Raw genomic sequence first — 19025 nt, forward strand, 5'->3', positions numbered from 1 at the left:
GATTACATGTGTATAGTTATGTAGTGGTAGCAATTTAAATAATGAAAATAAACATTAAATGTGCACTACAAAGGATAATATTGAGAATCTGCTCAAAAAATTACTAGAAATTTTAGAGTATTATTGCACAAAAACATGGGCTGAATTGTAATGATGTAACATCACAGGCACTGTTCACACAGACACTTATTAGGAAATCATTAGGATTTAAATTTAAGTTTTCTTTTAAAACTTTGCTTAAAATGTGTTATTATACAATGTCATGGGCCTCTTTGCATTAACCAGACACCATTAAATTGATTATTAGGAATGTAAATAGCATGTTAAGAAATTCCCAGTGAAGAAGTATTCCTGCTTAATAAGTTTGAAAAAAAAAATGCATAGGTTGCAATACCAATTTGTCAATTTTAAGATGCTTTCAGTTTTGAAATTTATCATTGGCATCAGAAACTTTTTTTTTCTGTTTGCATGGTAATTTAAAAATAAATAATGTAACAACTTAGTGTCTACATGTTTAAAAATCTCACATACATGTCATAATTGACCTGAAACAAGTTAAAAATAATTGTTTTTTCTTCTTTTTTTTTCCAGCAAAAATCTCCAAGAACATCTGCATAGAGAGTCAGTTAAAATTTTCATGTATTGTATATATTATTTATATATATATATATATATATATATATATATATATATATATATATATAGTTTTTTTTTATTAAAGTCTACTTCTCAGACTACGTTGTTATTTGTTATTGAAAATACCCCTTTGCATCTTTGCCTCTATTGTTAAGTATTCAAATGAAAAGAACCTGGTTTGACCTGGTGTGGCTTTCTGATTATGGTTATACATGGTTCTTAACTTACTTCAGGTGCATTCTTGGCTGGTTTCATAACATAGATCATAGAAGTTACAATCCAAAACCCCATTGTCTGTTTGAATAAGTTTCTCTATCTCTAATGACTTCATTGTTGACGAGTTAGGCCAAACTAGCTACCTTCTATTTTGTACAAAGTATAACTCGCCATTCATATTATTTTAAAATTTTGTACTGCATATTATAAAATTATTTATATTATTTGTTTACAATAAATTTGTGATCTCATTTGAATATAGTTTGTGTGGAAGTACTGTTGTGTTAATATTATTTTGTGTATTTACTTTGAAAATTTGGATTTTAGAGACCCTATATACTATTGCCATATTGTATTTGTTGTTTTATCCTTAGGCTATTTAGTCAATTTGGTAGTATTAAAATACAAATATAAAACCTAGCTTAATCCACGAACTTTAGGTAGATTAACATGCTATCTATAGAAAAAATTAAGGAAACCAGATTTTTTATGGACTACCACTATTTATCTTCAGCAAGTCACTGGCCACTCAATGTTAGGGAAGCTGGATCAATTTGAGCTCTTGTCTGATACAATAAGTCTTTCAATTAGGGAAAGTGACATTGCAATGTTAAAGAGTATTTCTCATTGCATATTTGTTTCATTCCCATTTATATTCCACTACTACACCACCATCTCACTTCATTTAGGCTGGTCAGACAAGTTTTTTGTTTAGTGAGGACAGCCGATTCTAGTCCAGTCTCATTTATGTTGAGCTTGTGTGAAATGGAAAACAATATGTCGATTATAAAGCTATATGATGAAATTGTATTAAGACTGCATTGTTTCATATTTAGACCCTCTGTAAATTAGTATATGTGTGTTTAAGAAGAAAAAGACATTAATTATAACATAAAATTGTTACATGTCTTTTGAGGGTTTTCAAGCGCACATTTTTTTCTTGCAAATGTCCAAAAAACAAGCACCAGCCATATATACTTACTATAGCATTAAATAAGGAGAAAAGTACATCACAATACGAGCACAGGTCAAGTCTCATGGCTGTTCATTATGTTAATACCGGTTTCCTGTGCAACATACAAGTAGGAATTTTCTATTATAATATGTTAGTGTATTGTATATAGGTATATTATTTTTTATTTCTATAACATTTGTTTGAGGTTGAATGCGATTTTTTTTCTTGTGTGTATCAAGTATTTTAAGTTAATGTAATACCACATGATTATCTAGACCACTGATACCGTACACAATAACAGTGTCGTGATTTTTGAGAATGTCAACATCTGGAATGCAATAGAAAACCATACCCAAATTCTCAAGACATTGTTCAAATACAGATAAAGACATCGATGGACAAGTGCTCATTTATGATACTCAAAAACAAACTTGAAGTGGCCATAACACATTGGGTTGTGAAAATTATATTTTAAAATTCTCAGTAATCATGTCTCCTATGCAAGTGGGGTTTGGTTGTTATGGATTAAGTAAATATTAGCATACTTTCTGTGCTGAGCATAAGGAGATCACATCCAGATAGCTTGGGGAGCCTCAATTTAATTTATTCATTACAAGATGACATTGTCATTGTATTTAATAATGGAACCTTTGTGCATTAGCTTGTCCCTTTTTCCCCATGTACTGATGTAGATGCATGCCTGCCTGCCACTATATCACATTCAAATTCCCCATTAAAATAAAATGCAATGGACAGGAACCATGGACACCAATGCTGGGCTACCTATTACATTCATGTAAGTTTCATTCACTTTGCAAGCATACTGAAGACTTATTTAAATTTTACTTTTATAACCATAATTTGTTTTTAGAATAATAAAATAGTTTGTAAAATTAATGTTAGGCAAGTCTGGTACGCTGACCTGGGAAAACATCTGATGTCTTTATTAATTAAATTATTTCTTTAACTTGGTTCATATATATATATATATATATATATATATATATATATATAAATTATAAATTAAGCTCAGTAGGGTGGAGAATATGGTTTCATTAATTTACCTGAATTGTTGGATTTTGTCGGCAGGCCTTTTTAACATTACATTAGAAATTATAAGTAAATTTTTAATTATTGTACAAGCCAAATTATTAAGTAATATAATCAATTATCGTTACATTAAAAACGACAAAAATTTACATTCTATGCCCTACCAGAGCACATCTTTAAAATAATTTCAAACAAAATAATATTACAATATCTATTATTTTATATAATCAAAAAATGACACATTACTATAATGGACAAGCAAAACTTGACGATAACAAGAAGATACGAACAAGATCATATCAATCCACCGATTAACACTTTCTAAGGGTGTGGTCAAGGGGCATTATGCAAAAAGTGATCAAGAGGAATGCTGTGATGAATTGGAACACAGTCACTGCACTTCACTGCAACTAGCTGACCAATGCAGCTGTAACATTATGGTATCTGTTAAAGTGCAATACTCTTTTAAATTATAAATATACCCTCAGTCATCCTAATTTCCAGAGGTATTTTGGGTCACATGATACATTTTATATGTATTTCAGAACATTTATGGAAATATTTCGGTTAAATGTTTCAGAAATATTGATGGGACATTAGTGGAAACATTTCAGAAACATTACCATTTGATGTTGCAGGGAGGTTTCATTGAAACATTTCAGAAACATTACCATTTGATGTTGCAGGGAGGTTTCATTGAAATATTTCACAGGGCGGACATTTGGACGTTTCTGAAATATATCCGAGATGTTTCAGGTAGGTTGCGAAATGTTTCAAACATGTTACAATGTTTCAAAAGTTATATTTCTGAAACATATCTGTAACATTTTGTGCTGTATGGGAAGTGAAGTTAAAAGTCAATGTGGTTTTCATTGCTTATTAGAAAAACAATTTCGGCAATAAATATTAATTATTCTTGCATTTTAAAAATATGATTACTTGTATAATTTCAAGTATTTATTCTTTTATTATTAAAAAAAGTAGCATCTGTCGGCGAGTGCAGTAATAATAGGTTATGTTAGATATTTGATTACAGTTTATTTATTTGAAAACTTGTTCATAATTATATTTAAACGAAAAGTAAATGTGGTTTTCATTGCTTATTACAACAACAACAACAATAATTTCGGCAATAAAGGTTAATTATTCTTTCATTTAAAAAATCTGAATACTAGTATAATTTAAAGTATTTATTCTTTTATTATTAAAAAAAGTAACATCTGTCGGCGAGTGCAGTAATAATAGGTTATGTTACAATTGACTAAAACATTATGGTGATTCATATAATTTATGATAGATATTTGATTACAGTTTATTTATATGAAAACTTGTTCATAATTATATTTAAACTTTATAGCTAAACGCCAGTTTTTAAAATTAATTACAAGTCATCTACACGTGAACTGTTTCATCGACTGTTTATAAAGTGAAGTGAAAAGTTAATGTGGTTTTCATTGCTTATTACAACAACAATTTCGGCAATAAAGGTTAATTATTCTTGCATTTTAAAAATCTGATTACTAGTATAATTTCAAGTATTTATTCTTTTATTATTAAAATAAAAATGATTCAATTTTATTCATATGAGTATGAAATCATTGTAATGTAAGTATTTTATCAATAATTTCGGTTGTTTATAGTTGGTTAGGTAATATAGTTAATAATACTGTTATATTGTTTGAATGGTTGGTTAGGTTACGCTAGCTATGTTATAAACTCGTTCGATTTGTTGGTAAGGTTAAGTTAGTTACTACAATTAGATTCATATTAAATCGTTCAAATGGTAAAATAAGTTTGGCAATCTGCGTATGAATACTGTAATGTTATGTTAGTTTCATTAAAATATTTTTCGAAACAAGAAGTAGGAAACAAATATATTTTTTTCCCCCTGAATTTAAATTTTTCCAGAATAGAGCCTCCATTAGGAAATTACTAACATATTTATGCTTAATATTGCACTCCCTTATTAAAATCTGAGGTGCCTGAGTTCATCTGTAGACTAATATAGGTAGAATATGTGAAATCAAGTCAATTTTTTTACAAGAATTTTAAGTGTTTCTGATGATTTTCAAGCACCAACAGTCTACATTTTTTCACAACGTTTAAGTATTTTTTAAAAATATAGAACAGTATTATTTTCATTACAAGATCAGGTTTTTCAGAATTTAGAGAAAAACTTTGCCTAAATCAACCACTACAAAGTACAAATATCTTAATTTAGCGCGTATGTTTTCAGCTTACGTCGCTAGGAGCGCTTTAGAAGCTTCATGCTTCATGCTTCGCCCATGTTAACACGCCTGAGTTTCCTATATTGTCTTCTACGGTATTTGATTCCATGCAGTCATGCAGCACGTGTGAGCGAATGTGAGATTTAATCAATTATATTGTAACTTATTAGTGTGGCTGAAAGAAAATTACCAGGGAAATGTTCACTTATTTTAACTGAAAGCATGTTGTATTCCAGTTATTTTACCGTACATAGATTAAAAAATGTCAGATGAAAGGAGTCAGGGCTGTGTTAAGCAGAGCATGGCGAGTTGTCATGGATGAGCCATGCGTAGTTTTCCATCAATGTGTCATGCACTCTCGTTTCTAACAAATATTTTGTGCCAGATAAAGCATGAATACTTTGTGGATATAATATTATTGTTACTGAGGTGTTGTATAGCTAGGCTTATTATATATACTAATATATTTTCTATTACAGATGGCAGTAGGTGATAATACAGTCAGTGAGAAGAGGCCGAAATGGGTCGCGCTAAAGCTGCAGCCCGGAATGGTGACATGAGTGTGAATGAGTCTGCCGGGACGTACGGTATACCAAGGGCAACACTGAAGAGACATTTGGCAAGGAACAATAGTCTCACTGTCGAAGATAAACAAATTACAAATTACAAGCAGTAATTCTGGTCTACCTGCGGAAGTGGAATAAGAACTCGTTTCACATGTGCTCAAACTTGAGCAGTGCATGTTTGACATTGCAAGCACAGAGCTGTGTGTTCTGGCGTTTGAAGTCGCGGAGAAGAATGAAATAGCGCGTAGGTTTAGCACAGAACAGAAAATGGTAAGCAAAAATTGTACTATTCTTTTATGAAGAGACACCCCGAACTCAGTTTACGACAGTCAGATTAAACTTCTTTTGCTCGCGCTAAGGGCTTCAAACAGGAAAATGTGAAGCATTTTTTGAAGGTTTCTAGTCACGATTCATGGTTCCCAATAATCTCTTCTGAGGACATCAAGGAAGACATGATCCAGTGTTTATCGTGCAAGGAATGGGTGCATGAAAAGTGTCCTAGTATTGGAAAAAGGGCTGAAGCATTTTTCAGTGAAATTTTTGACTACACTGTGTGAAATGACACATTTTCTATAACCTTTGAAATTACTCGATATTCATAGTTGAAATAAGTATATTAATTAGCTAAATTTTAACATTTGAGAATGTGTTTTTATGATCATGACCTTGCATTTAATTCACTAGTAGTGGGGAATTAATTATATATAGTCTTTCATTATTCATTAACAAATATTACTAAAATCAAATGGCATTTTATCGGGTGTTATTGTAGTCAATGGGCCCAGAAGTAGCGCTAAGTACCTACATATGTGTGTGCACATTACTGTTACTGACCTTGTATGCGTTAAAATAGCTTTCACAGTGCGGATAATTCATAGTAACTGCCTGGCCCAGTGTTGGAGACCGGTTTCCTTCAGTGAGCCGTTCACACTTTTTTTCTGTTTTTATATTTTTCTCGTTTACTATAAACTTTAAACTAATATTATTTACAACATAAAATTCATAAAACAAAGCTTACTTGTATATACAAAAGATGGAGCAGTAGTTGTAAAATTTGAAGGAAATTTTGGATGTTATTTAAGGTATTCATATAAATTTATTTTCCTTAATGAAATTAAATAGCCTACATTTATCAGATTACTTTGTTTCAAATTTTCTGTCCCCTTCCCCAGAAATGAAGTCCTGCGTACGCCTTTGTTTTGAACGTGAGCTGTACAGGCGTGTGCGGGCAAGTTCAGCGCGGCATGATGGATGGATCACAGTCAACGTGGCAACTAATGGGCGTCCAATCCTTAGGTTTCAGTGTTCATTTATTTGGGCAATTACTCTCTCTTTCCAACGCACGATTTCTGCCGTTAGCGTTGCCTTGTTTCGGTGTGCTCTGTTTCCAGACAAAAAAGGTTTTCGACACAACGTTGTCATGCACTAAATTTTATTTAAATATGTCTGAAACATATTTTGTAAAGTAAAATTTGTAATGAAAATTTTGGAAAATTTGTTTCTGTCGTATTTCATCGAGAGCATAATCTGATTATGTCTATAAAAACTGTTATTTCTAAGGAGTCATAATTGAATGACGCCATTTGATTTCAAATTTATTTGTCAACAATTTTTTTATTATATTTGATATTAATTTTTTTTTCTCTTTTAAGCATAACAGAAAATTTTATTGAATGCCTTGTTATTAGCCTAATTATGATGGAAAGCTACAAATATTTACTTCTGTGGTATAATAATTGGTTTTTAGAATTTATTTATTTTTTAGAATAATATTGTCAGTATACATTAACATATAGTCTTAAAAATTCAAAATACAGTAAAATTAAAAAAATTAAAACTTATAATTATTAACAATTATATTCAAAATAAGATTTGTTATGTTAACAAGCCGGGTGGTATCAATCTGGCAACAGTAGGTGCCATTTGCTCTGTACGGCAGTGTAAGAGTGACAGACTAAAGCGGGCCCGCTGATCACCCTCGCGCGTGTGAAGCAGGCGTTACGGCGTGCGGTCCGCCATTTTGCACGAGGAAGAGAGGGGTGTCGGCGAAGGAGGGGTGAGCGGCGGGGTGAGCAGGGCCGCCCTGTGATTGGCCGGCGCGGCGAGACAAAACACGGTCGACGCGCGGCGCGCGTGCGGCGGGCCGGGGCCGGCGCTCACTGTCGCCCGGGCCGCGGTCACGTGCTGTCACGCCACCGCGCTCCGCCGCCAGTGTCGCCAGTGTCGCCAGTGTCACCAGTGTCGCCAGTGTCGCCAGCGCCGCCAGTGTCGCCAGCGCCGCCTGGTACGTAAGTCCCGTCCGCGCTCGCACTCGCCAGCTGACTCTTCCCGAGGCTTCATTTTACCGAACATTACCTTCATTTGCGTTCCTTATTTGAGCGGAAATTGTTTCACCAGGTATTCACTAAACGTTGTCTGCAAACTGTAAAATGACACACGTGTTATCTATGAACAGTTGCGTAAAGTTTTACCGGTGTTAAAAAAAAAAATATTTTTAAATATAAACAGGTTGAGTCTGAATTCGACCGAAATAATTGGCTGCAAGTTCATATCTACAAAATAAGTTAAAATATTAATACGACTTATTGTATAAAGTGCTTCCCAACTTTAGTACGTAGCTATACGTATTTGAACATGGTGTATATGTGTGTGTGTGTAGTATTTAAGATGGAACACTGGGAGTCTTGATTATTTTTTATTGATTTAATTTCTGTAATCACTGCGAATATTGTCGATGTCAAAAAAAATATTTCTGAAAATTAATTTGGTGTTGTAACATGTCATCAAAATATGTGAAATATAAAGGTGTTACTCCAATATTTTCAATGAAATCATTTGCTACAGCGAAAAAATTTGCTGTGTTTGTAGATCTTCGTTCAGTTAAACATAATAGACTCTAAGTGGTCCATCTGAAATACTTTATCTATTAGCTATTTACAATAAAAATGTTGTTCACCAGCAACTACAAAAATGTAAACCGGTGCTGGGAAGCACTTCAGAACATAAGTCGTATAGAGGTTTTCAGCTTATTTTGTCATAAAGAACCTTCAGCCGAAGTTTGTCGGTCGAATAATGAAAAGTTCTGCATAGTCACAAAATACAAGTCGAAACACAAAATTCAAAGAGTTCTGTCGTGATAAATTACAGATGTAGGCCTACACCTTTTTTTTTTTTTAAATATACAGTGATGAAAATTCATGAATATGCCAACAAGGCGTTGAAGCAGCGTTAGTGTTTCAAACCGCGTGTTTCTCTCCGCTGTACTTCTACATTTGACTGCACGCCGCGCGCGAAGCCGCTGCCTCGTCGCCTGCTCGTGATTGGTCGTTACGGTCCGGTGTCGCTCGACTCCGCTGCGGTGACTTGACCCTGGTGAGTGATGCAAGAGTGTACAGTCGCCGACAAGCCCTGCGCGCCTTTGCAACACTTCAGCAGCTTCTACCAGTAGGCCGGACACTCCTCATAACAGTCATAACTCGACACCCTACCTTTTCTTCTTACACCACACCGCAGTTTAAACGTCTGAGCGTTTTGTTATGTGTTCTTTTTTTTATAGTGATTGGTAGAGACCTGCAAAATTCGCGGATTCATTGACCTCTAGGATAGACTCCACAGTCCTTTAAATAATCGCGGAAATGACACCTGTTCATTGGCTACTGACGCGTGAGACGTCTCAACTAGGCTGTCCGTAATTCGGCACTTTCTTGGTTTAGTGTTTCCCATTGGCTCACAGTTCCCCGGATAAAATGTGGGCCAATCGCAGAAGCGGTACGAAGGTATAGTTGTTTTGATGCTAGCCTATCGCGAAATGAATCCGCGAATTTTGCATGTCTCTAGTGTTTGGAGAAGCGTTTATTTGATTCGCCAAGAGAACCCGAGGTAAAGCTTTTAGCCATCGGTCGGGCACTCAGGGGAAGGCTGGGTTTAGCGTCACGTGATTTCCCGCGGAAACAAGGCGACATTGTCTTCAAGATCGTAGCTGGCTCTAACCACTCGCTGCTCTTGAACTGTGTTATGCCTGGGCGGGGAAGAGTATGGAGTGGAGATCAGAACCGTTTTGACCCACGTCACTAGAGTTAGACGCGCAAGCGATCACTACGATCAGGAAAAATTGGCGGATTTATACGCGATAGGCTAGAATTGAAATACTTATAGCCTACCATTGTGCTTCGTCTGGTATTGGCTAATAATTTATGAGAAGAACTGTGTGCCAATGAGAAACCCTTGGCTAGAGAAGTTTCGAATCAAGAGACAAGCCGGTGAAAAGGTCTCACAAGAAACTAGCCAATGAACATGTGATGTTTTGATTAGTACACATTGGACTGTGGAACCTAGCCTGTAATTCACTGAACCCACTAATTTTTCTAACTCCCAACGATCACTCATTTCTGGAGAAGTTTCGTGGGTTCAATTACCTATAGGACGGTCTTCAGAGTCTTCTACGTAAATAAATCTACGAAAAAAAAAAAACTTGTTTATTAACTTCTGTCTTGTGAGATGTCTTAACTGCGGTGCCTTAAATTCAGTTCTTCTTTATTTAACGTTTTAGCATTTGCCAGTTCTCTAGAGTCACAGGTTTTCGTGGATTAATTGTGTAGAAAACCAGACTTAAAGCACATATATAATGGGAAAATGCTCTTGACACACCTGCGACGAACATGTAGGTGTTAAAAACCAATAGGATAAGTGATTACCCAATCTCGAGTAACTTGCCAAGTAATGTGGGCTTGTTATCGACCAACGGACACTCTAAGAGGCCTTGATCACGGATAGGCAAATTGAGTCTAGCCTGGAGGGAAATGATTACGCGGAATGATCGAGGCTCTACCTATCGCAAAAGCAGCACTTAGGAAACGTGTATGAAATCTGATCCGGACTGAAATGAAATCGCGAATATTTCCTGTCAATAGCGACCACAGCCACCGAGAGGTCCCTTAGACATAACTCAGAATGGTTTGAGATCGGAAAATTTGGCGTTATCATTTCACGATAGTCAACAATTTTCATAATCATACCTTTGTGCTTTTTTTTGCTACTGGTTCACTGTTATTGTGGAAGGCTCTGGGCCAAATAGAAGCCCTTTATAGAATAAGTTGTTTCGAGTAACAGGGCGCCCAAAGTTGAGACGTCTTAAAGTCTGCGGCCAATGAACAGGTAAAATTTGCTTTAGTATGCCTATGATAATAGAGTATAGCCTAGAGGTAATTGAAAACGTGAAATTTGAAGGTCCCTAGGAATGGTAGGGTCCTGCAGTGGGTAGGAGCATATAGCATATGGACCTCGAGTGTTCGTGCGGCAGCGAGGCAGACTTCAGGCCCAACTGACGCCTGAACAGTCACAAACAGGCAGCGTTAGTGAGACTGAGACAGGTGAGGCCCAGTCAGTCCTCCGAGTGCAGTAGAGGTTTACGAGCACTCCGTAGTGACACGACTGCATAGATGAGGTGAAGGGAAGTGAAGTGTGGAGCGAAAAATTACATTTAATCCTGTGGGTTATGGAGATCACAGTCCGGTTAAAACTCTACGGCCGACACGATGCAAAAAAAAGTTACACAAATATTTAAATGCAAATAATAGCTAGGGGCATGCATATTTCGCGAAAAGATTCCTCGACTAGCTGAAAATTAAAACACTGTAGCATCGTCTGTGTTTCGTGATTGGGTGAGTTTATTTCAGTTCCACGTCGATTGTCACAACACCAATCACAATAATTCAGTGCAGAAGCGAATGCGTCCTGAGTGGCCCGGTCAAACAAGGCAACGACTTCTCTCGCAGACGGCCACCAATCACAAGAATGAAACCGCTGGTGTTGGTGTACCTTGTTGCAGTCTAATAGGCATTCAGATTTATTCGCGTAAAATGCCTGCCCCTAATAATTAACAGCGTCATGTTTATTGCGCGAAAAGATTTCGAGACTAGCTGAGAATAAAGCACTGTAGAATCGTCTGTGTTTCGTGATTTGATGAGTTTCTTTCATGTCATGTCTTCTATGAGAACACCAATCACAGTGATCCAGCGCGGAAGAAAACGCGTCATGAATGGCTCAGTAAAATAAGGCAGTGGCTTCTCTCTCAGACGGTCGCCAGTTGCAATGAGGAAACTCTGGCGCAGGCATAACTTATTGCAGTCTACCGAGCGTTCTGATTTTTCCCCGCAAAAATGATCTGCACCTACACATTAAATAGCTCAATGCAATAAAAATATGTTCACCCAAGCATTCGTAAAGGCAGAAACCAGAAAATTGCGTGGTTTAATTTTGTAATAGGATAAAATTCAAACTTGTTAAAATTTTTCGCTTCTTCTGCGATCAGCCCGGATTTTATTTGGAAAAAAAAAATTACCGAGCCACATGAGTTTAGATGTATCACAAGTCATGAGCTAATCAACAGGTGACAGGTGCCCAAATACGCAAAGTACTTTGGTATTTATTCCTGAGGTCATTGAACATGTAAATTTTTCCAGTTCATACACACATAATGTAAACATAGGCCCTACATTAAAATCAAAACTATAAACTTAAAACGAAACTTGAAAAAAAATTGAATGATTATTAGGGGTTGGTTTTTTCGGAAAAATCTTTATGCTTTTTAGACTGCACAAATCTACATAATGCACGTGACAACAATTTCTTCATTGTAAATGGCAGCCTTACGTAAGGGAATCCATTGCCTTTATTTGGCCGGGCCATTGAGGACAGGTTTATTTCTGCACAAAATTGCTGTAATTTGTGTTCCGACAGGTAGGCTATGCATGTGTCTGAAAGAATCTTCACCAACCACGAAACACAGACGATACTTTGGTGTTTTTGATACACAGATATCAACAGCTTTACAGGAAGATATATTGCTAATTGTTTATAAGAACTTCTTTAGAAAAATGTATATTTCATATACTTGCTCATCTGCATACATCAGCGTCGTGCCAGTAACAAAAATGATGCTTCTTATGCATGATGTGCCCATGCGCATTATCCAGGTGAATATTGGAGACACAAACTAGGAGTTTTTAATTTATAAGTAAGTTCATTAAATGGATTAAATATTTCGATACTTTGCCGTTAACAATACAGTAGTTAGCCAATATATTCAAATAGGTTCTAAATAAAATATAACAAAAATATGTCATCAATTACATTGCCTATGTGTTGCAGCATGTACACTTAGGTTATATAAAGTCAGTTCATATGCCTACTCCCTAATACATGTAAGTCTCTATGGCTTAAATTTGTTATGCTTCCAATGAGATTATCATGACAGACCTAAGCAATGCATTATGCCAAAAAAGTGACAATTTTTAAATGAGTTTTTTTGTCACAATTTCTGGGTATGTATCAATCAAGTCACTTTTCAAATTGACTTCAATAAAATAATATAGATCCTAACCTGTAGGCGTGGTCAGACATTGATGCCCTTTCGGGTTTGCTCTCGTTTTTTACATGATACATTTTGTGAAGGCTTTTGAGTTGGATGGAACTATGGAACAATTTGCCCATCAGACTCTAAACGCCCATGTAAAAAAAAGTTTTTTAACGAATTTTTATAGGCTATTTGTACTGCTTGAAATAATATTTTATTTAGGTTCATTAAAAAATAATTGTATTTATATGTAAGGTTTTAAATAGGGCATGTTTAGGAATAAATGTATACCACATTACGATTAATAGGCCTAAATAAGGTTTTATTATTTATGTATTAATCAGATCTTTATAATATCATCTGAACGCAAAATTTCCATAAATTATGAATAGTTCATTATCCCGTATAGGTAACCAAAGTTGGCGAATTAAATTTTATACCTTGCATTATAGGTTATAGTCACTTTTTTAACGCAAAATGCATATATGTATGTACAGGCCTATAAATGCCTATTCTATTTGCATATAGTGGTGTTCAATCAATATTCGTTGTAAATAAAGTACATCCATATACTAAAATTTCTATAACTGTACAACAAATGTTCTGTACAACAAATGTTCATGACGTAATATTTCTGTAGATTGCACGAAGGCAATTAGAGGACAAATTAAAAAGAAACACAATTTTTGAATATATTTCCTTTCATAAGAATTTATTTGGCATTAGGCCTATTATCCTACACAAATAAAATCTGCCACTAATTTCCTGAAAGAGAAATAAAATTGGTAAACGAATTAAAACGTATTTCCTTACTATATTTTATAATGTACCTAATTTTTTTTTTGATTTGTTGTAGTTTAATAATTATTTCAGCTCATAAAACGGAACAAATTATCTTTGTGGCTATTTATTTTTACATTTTCCAACGAATTACAAAATTAGGAAAAGTCACAGAATTGAAGAAATAAATAGTGATGTATACTTAAAATTAATTACTAGCATTATCAAAATAATCAGTTTATTATTCTTAGATTATTTACTCTTGAGAGATATTTGGTTGAAGAACTTAATGGGATATACAGTTTTAGAGACCATTTTGTGAGTTCCACGATTCAAATTACTGTATTAGCGCTCTTCATTTCCATTTTATAAAATTTACTTCAATCCCGATTTCAAACACTTTGAGTCGCTAGCATTTATATCGACATAGCCTATATACCAACAGAATGGATTATTTTGGAACCTCTTCATTAACGTAAGTATGATGTTATATATCTGGCTGATGATGTGAGCTTAACTGAATTGCGTTTGATTGTGTTTGTGAGAAAAGTTCTTGAACTATATGTAACTCGAAAAACTTTGTGGAACTTGTTCTGGGAACGATTTGGGCAATAACTGACATCATTCACGGTATTTTCTGGTACTCCACTCCTACATAAAAAAAATTAGCTGTCTGCTATTCTATTGCTGCTGGTTTGTTATGATAAGGTCGTTTGAAACTTTTAATGTTGTTATTGGTTTCTTGCTTTCGGAACGTGTTGAGCTACCCACGATACAATGAGAACGTCATTAAAACGTGTAGATATTGGTTTTAAGTCTATCGTGGCTTCGAATAATAACTCGAATTCTTCAGGTCGCTAATTATGACCTAACTACAATAATGTTTGTGGATTTGTGTGTGTAAGCTAAAATGAAGCTTATTATTTTGTGTAAGTTGACTTTCAGCTTGGCATTGTGCATCTTTAAGTTACTTATAAGGCTGTGGTGTGACCCATGTTGTGGAACTTGTAACGTCCAGACCTTTTTAAAAAATGATTCCTTTAAATGTTTCGAATAGAAAATACACTCAGTTTATCAAATACTTTTCTATAGTAATATGTAACCAAATAAACATCATGTCGTCAATGATTTTGCAAAATATTGGGCACTATAAAATATTTTAAGAGGAAGAAATTTCATAATTTGCAAAGAAAACGTAGTTACTATTTGCATTCCTTTCACAGGAACTTTAATTTTTGGTGTATGCTGGTAAAATATGTTTATAGCAGAAAGAGAATTGAATCCGCAATAATACCAAAAACTAAAAAAAAGCCATATCTACATTATGCTATGTAAATCAATTTTTATAATGACTTCATTCTTCACAATCTTCTTACGTTCCTAAAAACTGGGTGTTCTTTCAAGTGCTTAGTTTAAATTATTTAAGCACGTGGATATCTACAATTTGGGTAACAATAACGCTAAAACACCCTTGGACACATCAGTCTGCAAATTTTTTTATAGTACCTATATATAAAGAATATGGTGTAAGCAACGTCTTTGTGCTGGTATAAAAGACAAGGAAAAGAAAACGTTAGCAAATTTCGAGCGAGCGGAAAAAAGAAGCTCTGTCTCTTTTTTGTTGCTCGGACTTGTTTATGCAAGCGACCGCATTACATTTTGCGTGCGTAGCATTTAAACAATGCCAGGCTGTTTGAAAGTTGAAGCAGGGCTTGTAACTGTCTAAAGTAAAAACGGATGTGTTTTATATAGGTTAAATGTTTTGATAGTGTGTATATTTAATACAAGGAATGTTTATGGACATTTTATTGACTAAACGCGGGAGAAAATTTGCCTCCTGATCGAAAAAATTGATTCAACCAAATATTCGGTGACCCAGTTACATAAATATATTTTGTCAAGATACACATACTTGTCTAATGTGTAGTGAAAAAAAATTGACCAACTAACACCTGTTTTTTTAGACATAAATATATAATATGGTTGAGCCCAGTTACTATATCTGTTGGTGAATTATCATCTAAGTTAAAACAGAATATTTTAATTGAAATAGTCATTTGTAATATATTAGGAATTTTTTAACGCATAATAGTTACTTAGAACTTTTCTTTTTTGAGTAGATTTAAAAATAGAAACTATTTATTTTTACAAACTTGAAATGAACAGCCCAACATAGGCAAACATAGGCTTCTTTTAAATATTAAATAAAGGTTTCTTCTACGGGATAATTATGTATTTTTCAACAAAATTTGAAATACCCTAAATGTTATTACAATTGAAGCCACGTCAGGTGTACAACTTAAACAAGAGAGGCGAACTTAGTGACTTTACACTTTTACAGTATGAGTCTCAATTTGACGGACAAACTTAGGTTGCAGGTTCATTATGACAAAATAGGTCTAAAGTACTTACATAGGCTGGTATACATCTTAAATGTTGGAATTTAACAACATTTTTATTGTAAATTATAAAGAAAGTATTTGAGATAGAACACGGAGTTTTTGTATTATGTGTAACTGAATAAAGTTATACCCACAACAAAACTTATAGCTGTCTTAACATCACTTCCTTGAAATAATTCGGAGTAATACTTTTATTATTCATATATTTTTGGAACTTTTAAGTAACCCATAGTTAAAATAAAATAATTTGTTGACACCGATAAGTTTTGCAATGGTTGTAGAAATATATTAAATTAAACACTATCCAGGTGCTCATTGTTCCATCTTAAATACTTTCTCTATTACTTACGATAAGTAGTGACTTGGAAATTTCGCGAATTCGTTTGGCTTCAGACTAAAATTCAAAGACTTATATTTGCTCTGCCAAAGTTTGCTTCTACATTAACTGACTTCTTAGTAAGAACCATTTTATTATCTTCAATCAACACTAACCTGATTCGCTTACTTCTCTTCTAGCTTGGCATCGTTGACTCACGGTCGCAAAGAGGCGTGTCCAAATAACTGCCATCCAATGATTACCACAGTGCAAGAGAATGATGATTTACATTCTAGCTTGAGACCAAATAAATCCGCGAAATTTCCGTACCTCAAATATAAATATGTTGTTCAACTCCAACTTCAAAGATGTATACCATCCTTACGTATACCACCCCACACACACACCACACACACACACACACAACACAACACAACACACACCACTATTGCAACACACAGACCACACACACACACCACACACACCACACACACACGTAAGCCTAGGTAATCACTTTAAACTATAAACCGTACATATGTTTTCTACTTATTTTGTCGTGATGAACCTGCAGCAGAATTTTTTTTTTTCAATTTATTTTAGACTCGTCTTGTTCATGCAGCAGAAGTGATACAATTCTAAGTGCGTTTCAACGTATCCGTGTAATTTATACGTTTCTCGTTCTTATTGACAAGAAAATTCTCGAAAGCAATAAAAATAACAATATAACTGTATCTTCAATAGTCCTTTGACAGGTTCACAAAGAAACAACAGATACAATTTGCGTAGAAGACTCTCTATTAATTTCACCCGAAATACCTCTTGAGAAGTAGAAGAAAAAATCTACAAAATATTAATCTTTAACTTTTTACCGCTTCTCTGTGTTAATGTAGGTATAGTTTCTTTGAAAGAATATGGAGCAGTACTTGAGTTGGAGTCAGCGTACGAGTTTACATTTATAAACTACGCAATGGATTCCGATTTATTCTTACCGTGACGTAAGGTTAAGTTAGGTGTTAAGTATTTATTTTTAACCATAAAATATTATTTTAAAATTTTTATTAAATTACGTCTGTTAAGATAATTGCAGTGAAAAAAATCACTTTATTCAAATGCTAGGTTTTTAATAATAAACTGACATAACCAATTCCTATAGGTATAAAGTATTTCCATGCATTGTATTTGCTTTGTGTGTATCTTTATTGAACTCACTGATAACGAAGCATAAAGCCTATGCAAACAAACAAATATATATTATGTGTTTTAATTGTAGTCTCTTGTTTATATTGCGTTACATAAAACAATAAACAGTTTTTGTATTAAATTAAAATTTTTATTAATAAAGCTAAAATACTTATGAATAGCTGAAAAAATCTGCAAAAAACTCCTAAATATATCCAAATAAATATTTAAGGCCCAATGATTTGTGAAACATAAAAACAAATGATAAAAATATTGAAACACATTTACTTAAAACTAGAATATAAAAAAAAATATAAATTGCAGAAGAAGCGTTATTGATAATTAAAAAAATTTACTGTCATGAAACCTACGTAACGTTAATTTCGGAACCTAAACATTGTTTTCTACATAAATGTTGTGTGGTTGTGTCCCCGAAAGGGTTATTGAAACAATTACCATTATTTATAAGATTAGATTATTTGTTACTATAGGATATAGAGTGAGTCTGAATTCGATCGACACACTTTAGCTGCAAGTTCATCTCCAATAAATAAGTAGAAAAACATTTATTCGACTTAATAGTCTAAAGTGCTTCCCAAGTATGAAATAATTACGTCTTTCAAGTTGGTACTGTAAAAACAATTTTTACTGTAAATACTAGAGAAAATATTTAAGATAGAATACCGAGGGTTTGGATTATGATTTTTGAACGGAGTTTTACAACTACCACGAATTTTGTGTCTGTAGCAAAAATAATTTCATTGAAATAACTGGGGGTAGTAGCAAGTCAGAAAAATTTGTGGAAATTAAAGTTGTTGCTGGCATTAATTTCAATGAAATAATTTTGCAACAGCGAAAAACTTCTCTGTGATTGTATAACTTTTTTCAATTAAACATCACTATGACGTTTAATGTTCTAACAAAAATATGTTCCTATCATTTGCAATAAAAATGTGATTCAGCCCCGACTGCAAAGATTTATCAGTAGGGACTAGAAAAATTCGTGGTTTCGAAGACCTTCAGAATAAAATACACAGTCATTTGTATACTCAGGCAAATAACGCCAGTTCATTGGCTACTGACATGTTAGTAGTCTTAACTGTTTTGCTAGTGATTCGACACTGGTTTGGTTGAGGGCCCATAGTGAGCCAATAGAAAAAGCAGCTTAAAGGCACATGTATTTGAATTTTAGCGTATGAAGAAATCAATCTGTTAATTTTACTGGTCTCTACTTAATAGCCTTGAGAAGCATTTTAGATCATAGGCCGTGGATATTTTTTTAACTTATTTTATCGGGATGAAACTTTTTTGTCGGTCGAATTCAGATACATTCTTTATTATGT

The 19025-nt window shown here is 34.0% G+C and overlaps 1 protein-coding gene across 1 annotated transcript in view; it reads left to right on the top strand.

The window, feature by feature from the left end:
• The first annotated feature begins 5605 nt into the window (after positions 1 to 5605).
• LOC134528917 (uncharacterized) overlaps positions 5606 to 19025 on the top strand; it is an 85772-nt gene continuing 72352 nt past the window's right edge. The window contains exons 1-2 of the mRNA XM_063362584.1: positions 5606 to 5667; positions 7758 to 7935. Coding sequence (XP_063218654.1) covers positions 5606 to 5667; positions 7758 to 7935 — 240 coding nt within the window. The remainder of the gene's footprint in view (positions 5668 to 7757; positions 7936 to 19025) is intronic.

Source organism: Bacillus rossius, chromosome 2, assembly GCF_032445375.1.
Source record: "Bacillus rossius redtenbacheri isolate Brsri chromosome 2, Brsri_v3, whole genome shotgun sequence".
Classification (NCBI taxonomy): domain Eukaryota; kingdom Metazoa; phylum Arthropoda; class Insecta; order Phasmatodea; family Bacillidae; genus Bacillus; species Bacillus rossius.